The sequence below is a fragment of the Trypanosoma theileri genome (genome assembly GCF_002087225.1).
Source record: "Trypanosoma theileri isolate Edinburgh chromosome Unknown TM35_Tth_57_V1, whole genome shotgun sequence".
Lineage (NCBI taxonomy): Eukaryota > Euglenozoa > Kinetoplastea > Trypanosomatida > Trypanosomatidae > Trypanosoma > Trypanosoma theileri.
This window is the reverse complement of record NW_021639899.1, coordinates 57,377-65,467: the sequence shown is the minus strand read 5'-3', so window position 1 is coordinate 65,467 and position 8,091 is coordinate 57,377. Positions and strand designations below refer to the sequence as shown.

Below are 8,091 nucleotides of genomic sequence, written 5' to 3'. Positions count from 1 at the left end.
CTCTCTCTCTCTCTCTCTCTCTCTCTCTCTCTCTGTGTGTGCCTGGGCTTGTACTGTTATAATAATGATGATGAATTGCTTTTTGCAGTGGGAAAAAGAAATAATAATAACAGATGAATTTATATATATAATTGCGTATATATACACATATAGACTTACACCCATAGTTGTTGTATTTCTGCGCTTACTGGGTAAATTGGGCCAATTTATAATAGCTGTTTATTTGCTTGTTTGTTTTGCTGGGTGGTTCAGTCTTTTTTGAGATATTTTTGAGTGTGGGCTTTTTTTGTTTTTTTTTCTATTCACTCTTACTGAGGTTATTGCGCTGTATTGCCTTCTTTAACTGGTGGGGTTTTTCTTTTCACGATGTGAGTTTCTATAGTGGTAATCGATTTGTGTGTCCTAACATGTTTGATACTTCATTTATTTATTTTTTTTTTGGTTCTCTTTCTTTCTAGATCAGTGTTTTTACGCAAACCAAACTATTCTCTCTCTCACGATGATGATGATGATGTGCCGTGTGATGTGTGTGTTGGCCGTTGTGCTGTGCTGTGCCTGCGGGTATACCATGGCGGGATCTGCTGCCAATGAAAAGACTACTAACCCGTACGGTGAGAACCAAGGTAGTCATTGGGAATGGGATGATTTTCTTAAGACGCAAAGTACAAATAATGAGAATATGGAAAAGAATCTTGCAGAGGAGTGTCCAGAGAATGAGGGTGACACAAATCATGATGTTGAAGGAATAAAGTGTTCGGAGTGGTTAAAGTCTCACCGGAAAGAGCAAGTAGCTAACCTTGGACAAAGTTCAGCAGACCGTGCAGAGGACCATATCACAAGAAGAGAGGGGGATATCAAACAACCTGGTGGTGCACATAGCCCTGGTGCAGCTGAAATGCAAAATCCAGTGATTGAGGGACAAGGTCGAGAACGTGTAGGAGTTACAGCCGAAGGAGTAAATGCCCGTGGAAGTCCAAAGCAAGAGGTTGAATCAGAAGGCCCTGTAACTGCTGATGAAGCCAAAGGACAGAATGCAGAAAGAACGTTGACAGCAGAAAGGCAAGGAGAAGTGTCCAATGCAGCACCACAAGGTGATCAAGGAACACCGAACAACACATCTGATAACACTGCACATGGTGATGGTAATCCCAGTAATCAAAGTTCTGCAGCGACAAGTGTGACTGCCGCACCAGACACAAAAGAAACAAATACCACTACTCCACCGAGCACCGAGAACACTACCACAGAAGCACCAACCACCACTCCATCTCCTGTACCAAACACAGAGATCAACACTATTGCTTCCACTGTACAGAAGAAGGCTAATGTTGACAGCAGTGTCAGTCCTGTGTGGATGCGCACTGCAGCACCGCTGTTGATTGTGGTTGTGTTGTTCTCTGCTACCGTGTACTGAACGGTGGGTCTTATTTAAGGTCAAATAATAATAATGGTTAAACTAACATAATCATAATTGCGTACATCCACCCCAATGGGTGAATAAATTAATAATCTGTTTACCAGCTTTATCTTTTTAATTCGAATTTCTTTGCTTTTACTTTTATGTGTGTGTGTTCTTTTTCTAATAATTCCATTACTTGCTTTTTCCGTTGAATGTGTGTTTGCAGAAAACTGAGCTGTTCTGCTCACTAACGGTATACACCTCTTGCTAGTACACACAGGTGTGTGTGTGCAGTAATTTAATATACATAAACTAGAGTCATGGGGTATTGTGTGTGTGTATGGCTCTCTCTCTCTTATTTGGGTATTGTGGGGTTTTTTCTTTTTTATTAAGGGATACATATTATTATCATTCAAGCGGAATATTTCTTTTCTTTTACTTTACTGTGCTGTTGCTGCTTCTCTCTCTCTATCCCACTGTGAGTATTTGTGCCCTGCATCCACTCACTATGTGTCTCCCTTTCTCTCTTCTTCTTCTTTTACTTTTCCACACTCCCTGCGTAGACCTGTGAACTCAACTGACGAGAACAACAAGAAGACGAGTGACGATGACCGTTATGATGATGGGCCGTGTGATGTGTGTGTTGGCCGTTGTGCTGTGCTGCGCCTGCGGGTATACCATGGCGGCTGCTGCTGGAGATCCAGTGGTTGTGAAGTCTCCCGTTGATTATTCGCTTGATAAGAACAAACCCTATTTTCCCTGGGTTCCGGATACTAGTGAAGAAGTTTATTATTGTATGCAAAACAAAGTTGAAGGACATAAGAATAAAAAACATTGTGCATCATGGGGCAAAACAAAAATGCCTGATGAAGCAGTTGCGAAGGGAATAAAAGAACCACAGTTACTTAACGAGCAACCGCAACATAACGATAGAGTTGATGATCATTCTGCGCATTTAGCCGACTCCACCACTGACCCTGGTAGACGTTCCGCTAATGCAGAGCTCTCCAGAACAGAGGAGACCAGTGAAGCAGGAAGTCACTCTAGTAGTGAAGGTGATGCTGCTGATTCTCCAAAGCCTGCATTACCTGTCGCACGGGAAGAGGCTGAACATCCTGTTGAGGTCACTTCTGTAGGTTCACACGAAGCAGAGGCTGGTGTCACGGAAGAAAAATCATCAAAACAGAAACAGGCAAAAGACAAGGAACTGGAGAATAAACAAGAGAAAACAGAATCAGTGCGTGATGCAGTGTCCTCTTCTGAGAATTCTGCATCAGAAATTAATTCACAAAGTGGAGCCGAGGGAAACACAAAAGTACCAGGTACGACTACTACACAAAACCAACCTCTCGAGTCTAATGCAGCACCACAAAGTAACCACGAATCGTCGAATGACAATGATAAACAAACCACAATAAGTGACTCTAATGTTACCCATCAGTCCACTTCAACTTCAGGTTCAACTGCTACAGAAGGTTCACACGAGAATGCCAATGCTGACTCAACGGCCACCACTAACACTCACACAGAAACATCAAACACAATGAATAACTCTTCTTTACCTGTTCCTGTACCTAACGCAGAGATCAGCAACATCGCCTCCACCGTACAGAACAAGGGTAATGCAGACAGCAGCAGTATCACTTCTGTGTGGGTACGTGTGCCACTACTGATTGTGGCTGTGTTGTTCTCCGTTACTGTGTACTGAACAGTGGGAATCATCTCAGGACAAATAATAATGGTTACACTAACATAATCATATTTGCGTACATCCCCCATGGGTGAATAAATAAACTAATAATCTGTTTACCAGCTTTATCTTTTTAATTCGAATTTCTTTTCTTTTACTTTTATGTGTGTGTGTTCTTTTTCTATTAATTCCATTACTTGCTTTTTCCGTTGTGTGTTTGCAGAAACCTGGGCTGTTCTGCTCACTGACGGTATACATCTCTTGCTAGTACACACAGATATGTGCAGTAATTTTATACATAAACTAGAGCCATGGGGTATTGTGTGTGTGTTCTTGGAGACTCTCTCTGTGTGTGCCTGGGCTTGCACTGTGATAATGATGATGAAATGCTTTTTGCAGTGGGAAAATGAAATAATAATAGCAGATGAATTTATATTTATAATTGCGTATGTATACACATATAGACTTACACCCATAGTTGGTGTATATTTCTGTGTTTACTGGGTAAATTGGGCTAATTGTTAATATCTTTTAGTTTGCTTTAGTTTGCGTGGGTCATTCTGTGCTTTTGCCCTGCACGGTTTTTGGTAATCTGTTTTATAAGAGCAAAGGAACAAATAGTAGTTATTACAATTTGTATTCTTATGTACTTGAACAGACCAACATACTCAGTGGCCTGTGAGTTATTTTGTGCGTTTGGTCCTGTTCTTAATTTGTGTTTTTTTTTTATTTTTTTTTCTTGGGCGCTGTGTGCTTTCTCCTGCATTGTTGTATGTTGGATTGTTTTGTGGGGAGAAAAAATAATAAAAAATACATAAGTATATTTGTAAATGTGCTTGGTCCTACAGGAAGAGGCGTTTTGATGTATTTCTGTGCCTTACTCTTCTGATGGTCGTTCTCTTTAATTTCTTTTTTTTCTTTTGAAGGGTTAGTTGGGATTATCTGTTTGTTATTGGGTATTGTATGCGTTGTTCCTTTTATTTGGGCACTATATGAGTTATGATTGCACGTTTTTTTCATGTGTGTGCCTCTGCTGTAATTGTTGTGTATTCTTATTTTCTTGTTTACATTGATTCACTTTCTTTCTGGTTTTTCTACCTGTTTCCTTGTCTGTAAGCGAATGAAGTAAGACTACTACAAGAAGTATTGCAATGATAATGATGATGCGCTACGTGCTGTGTATCCTCGCTCTCCTGCTCTCATGTGCGTGTGTGCACGTCCTCGCTGAAGAAGTGCCTGCCGCCGATCTTTCCGACCAAGTCCCTGATACGGAGAGTGAGACAAAGATTCTTCTTCGAAGTGATCCTGTTACCCAGCGTTCCGAGTGCACTGATGGTGCTCCTCAATGTGCGAAAGATACAATGGCACATCAAGAAACACCTGGACTTGGTGCTGATGGCAAATGCCCTGATGGTAGTGAACCTTCTGAAGGTGAGACATGTCCGGAAAAGGCCGAAGTTCTTCCTGGAAACGTACCTGAGGCACCAAAAGAAGTTGTTCCAGAGAAAAAAGTACCGGTTGCTCCTCCCAAAGTACCTGAAGTTCCTAAAGAGGTGGTTCCTGAGAAAAAAAGACCACCTCCTCCTAAAACACCCGCAGTTCCTCCTGCAACAACACATGAAGTTCAAGGTCAACTTGGAGATGATCGTATTTCTGGTTCTCGTGACGGAACTCCTGAAATGGGTGGCGTTGGTGATCGTGGTCAAGATGGTGGGACGGGCTCTTCCGGTTCTTCTGCTGGTGCTTCTGGTACTGGACATAATCAAACACCTGCTGAATCTGCTGAACCTAGGGCAGATCTCAATGCGGCTGATCCTGCGGGTGAGGTGCAAACTGAAGGGGACAGCAACAATGCAGGAGGTGGAAGTGCGGCTATCCAAGGAAGTGGAGCACCACAAACTTCTTCTTCTTCTTCCAGCAGTTCAACCACGGGAAGTGCTGGAGCTGCGGATACTGAAACAACAGAGAGCGGAACTTCATCTGCAGAGAGTGAATCATTAAACAAACAAAATGAGGGAGGAAATGCAGAAACCACCATTACCACCACAACTACACCCAGTAATGAGGAATCAACCACCACCTCAACAACAACCACAACAACAACACTTCCTCCTGAACTCACAAACAACAAGAAGGGTGATGCAGACAGCAGCAGCAGTATCAGCAGTTCTGTGTGGGTACGTGTACCACTACTGATTGTGGTTACACTGACCTGTATTCTTGTGTGATGATTGTGATTGTGGTGGTGGGTGGTGTGACTGAGGTCATCCTTTGTTTTCTTTTCTTTTTTTTTTTGCATACAATCCCTACAGTCTAACTAATCTTCCACCTGTTGGGATTATACTCTTCTTTTTTTGTTTCTTAATGTTAATGTGTTTTGTGTGTGTTTTTGCTCTCTTTGTGCTTATCCTATAATATTTATTATTGCTCCTCCATTGTGTGTGTGTGTTATTGGAGACTCTCTCTGTGTGTGCCTGGGCTTGCACTATGATAATGATGAACTGTTTTTTTGCTGTGAAAAAAAAAAGAAATAATAATAATAACAGATGAATTTATATTTATAATTGCGTATATGCACATATAGACTTATACCCATAGTTGGTGTATATTTCTGTGTTTACTGGGTAAATTGGGCTAATGGTTAATATCTTTTTGTTTGCTTGTGTGGTTTGTCTTGTACTGATTTGCTTTATGCAGAAAAAAGAGTAACTGATACATATTTATTCATAATTGCTTATGCACAAATGCACAGTACGGCCTCTGTGCTGTTTTCGTGCAGTTGGTGGCTTTTTTTGGCTATGCTCGTAATTTGTTTATAATTTGTTTTTGCTCGGGCTTTTCTGTGTGAGCTGCCTGTTTCTTCTTTTTTTTTGTTTATGTTAATGTTCTTCTTTTGTGTGACCGTTGCTTGTTTGTTGCATCCGTTCCCGTGTTTCTGTTTCCAATTCATTTTACTTTTGTTATATTTTATTTTTTGTTCTTTAACAGCTCATATACCTAAGAAAACAAAAGAGGATTAAAGTTTATTGTGATGAGGGTGCTGCGACGCGTATTCTGTTTTTTTTTGCTCTCCTGCTGAGTGTTGCTTCTCTCTGCGTGTCCGCTAGCGGGGCTCTCAGAGATCCTGAAGTTCTTCCTGATAATCGTTGCCCTTCTGGTTCTGGGTCTGATTCTGAATGTCGTTCTACCCCCTGCACCTGGTGTTCATCCTCCACCTCCTGCATCACCTTCTGCTGATTCTACTACTTGCACGACTTCTTCTGGTGCTTCCACCGGTACACCGTGTACTACTACTAATAATAATGCTGGGCGTCCTGAAGAACAGAGAAGCGGTGGTGGAACATTGTCTGAGCAGAGTGCTGGTGGTGATGCTAAACAGAATATAAATGCTGGAAGAGAAGATATCACACAACCTGAAGGCCCACAGAAGAATGCAGAAGGAGAGAAGAATGACACTCAAAGTGAACCACAACCCAATTCTTCCGATGGATCCAATACAAATGGTTCTGACGCTCAAGAAAACAGTGCTGCGACGGTTCAGGAACAGAACACTGTTACACAGGAATCTCAACAACAAAACAACACAACTGAGACAACTAACGAAGCGAGTACGAACTCTGAAATTCCCAATACACCACGTAATGATGAGGAATCAACCACAACCACCACCACAACAACAACACTTCCTCCTGTGACCGACCCACAGATCAGCAGCAACATTGCATCCACTGTACAGAAGAACAAGGCTATTGTTGATAGCAGTGTCAGTCCTGTGTGGATGCGCACTGCAGCACCGCTGTTGATTGTGGCTATGTTGTTCTCCGTTACCATGTACTGAACGGTGGGACTCATCTGAGGACAAATAATAATAATGATAATACTAACATAATCATAATTGCGTACATCCCTCATGGGTGAATAAATTAATAATCTGTTTACCAGCTTTCTCTTTTAATTGGAATATCTTTTTCTTTTCTTTTTCTTTTACTTTGTGTGTGTGTGTGTGTTCTTTTTCTATTAATTCCATTACTTGCTTTTCCCGTTGAGTGTGTTTGCAGAAAACTGGGCTGTTCTGCTCACTGACGGTATACATCTCTTGCTAGTACACACAGATGTGTGTGTGCAGTATTTTAATATATAAACTAGAGCTGTGGGGTATTGTGTGTGTGTGTTCTTGGAGACTCTCTCTGTGTGCACCTGGGCTTGCACTGTAATGATGATAATTATGAACTGCTTTTTTGCAGTGAGGGGAAAAGAAATAATAATAACAGATGAATTTATATTTATAACTGTGTATAAACACATATACAGACTTACACCCATAATTGGTGTATTTCTGCGTTTACTGGGTACGATGGGGTAATGGTTAATGTATGATTCTTTGTTTGCTTGTGGTTTTCTAGGTCGTTGTGTGTTTTGCCCTGTACGGTTTTGCTAGTCTGCTCTATGCAGAACGAAGGAAAAAAACAATAGTTTATACAATTTGCATTCTTAATTTCTTGCACAGAGCAATATACGCAGTGGGCTGTGAGTTATTTTTTTGCTTGGGTGCTGTGTGCTTTGTCCTGCATTGTGGTAATGGATGGTTTTGTGCGGAAGAAAAAATAATAAGGAATACACATATATATATATATTCATTTTTTTTTTTTGCACACACTTCGACTGGAAGAGAGAGATTGTTATGTATTTCTTTTCTTTGTGCTTTTGATGGTTGTTCTCTTATTTTCTCCTTTTCTTTGTTAGAGGGTTAATGGAGATTTTTTGTTTGTTACTGGGTATTGTGTGCTTTGTTCTTTTTTATTTGGACTCTATCTGAGTGATGGTTTTGGCTTTGTGTCTTGTGTTTGTTGATATTACTCTTTTTTTTTCTTTCGTTATCTTTCTGTGTTTGCTATTATCTTGTTTTTGATATTCTTTGATGTTCTTTGTTTTGTTGTGAGTGATTGGGTTTTACCGTTTTTTTTTTCTTTTTTCCTTTGCATAATAGTGAATTGAGAAAGTA

At 40.7% G+C, this 8,091-nt stretch overlaps 4 protein-coding genes across 4 annotated transcripts; all 4 read left to right on the top strand.

Annotated features, from left to right (window-relative positions):
• Positions 1-499: 499 nt before the first annotated feature.
• TM35_000571250 (uncharacterized protein) lies at positions 500-1,414 on the top strand (the record flags this gene model as incomplete). Its single annotated transcript, XM_029030864.1, has 1 exon — positions 500-1,414. One exon carries the CDS (start codon positions 500-502, stop codon positions 1,412-1,414), a length of 915 nt encoding a protein of 304 aa, XP_028877863.1.
• Positions 1,415-2,006: 592 nt separating this feature from the next.
• On the top strand, positions 2,007-3,107 carry TM35_000571240 (uncharacterized protein; the record flags this gene model as incomplete). Its single annotated transcript, XM_029030863.1, has 1 exon — positions 2,007-3,107. The coding sequence occupies one exon, from the start codon at positions 2,007-2,009 to the stop codon at positions 3,105-3,107; it is 1,101 nt and encodes a 366-aa protein (XP_028877862.1).
• A 1,133-nt stretch (positions 3,108-4,240) lies between these two features.
• On the top strand, positions 4,241-5,317 carry TM35_000571230 (titin; the record flags this gene model as incomplete). Its single annotated transcript, XM_029030862.1, has 1 exon — positions 4,241-5,317. The coding sequence occupies one exon, from the start codon at positions 4,241-4,243 to the stop codon at positions 5,315-5,317; it is 1,077 nt and encodes a 358-aa protein (XP_028877861.1).
• A 1,158-nt stretch (positions 5,318-6,475) lies between these two features.
• Positions 6,476-6,784, top strand: TM35_000571220 (uncharacterized protein; the record flags this gene model as incomplete). Its single annotated transcript, XM_029030861.1, has 1 exon — positions 6,476-6,784. One exon carries the CDS (start codon positions 6,476-6,478, stop codon positions 6,782-6,784), a length of 309 nt encoding a protein of 102 aa, XP_028877860.1.
• Positions 6,785-8,091: the final 1,307 nt, after the last annotated feature.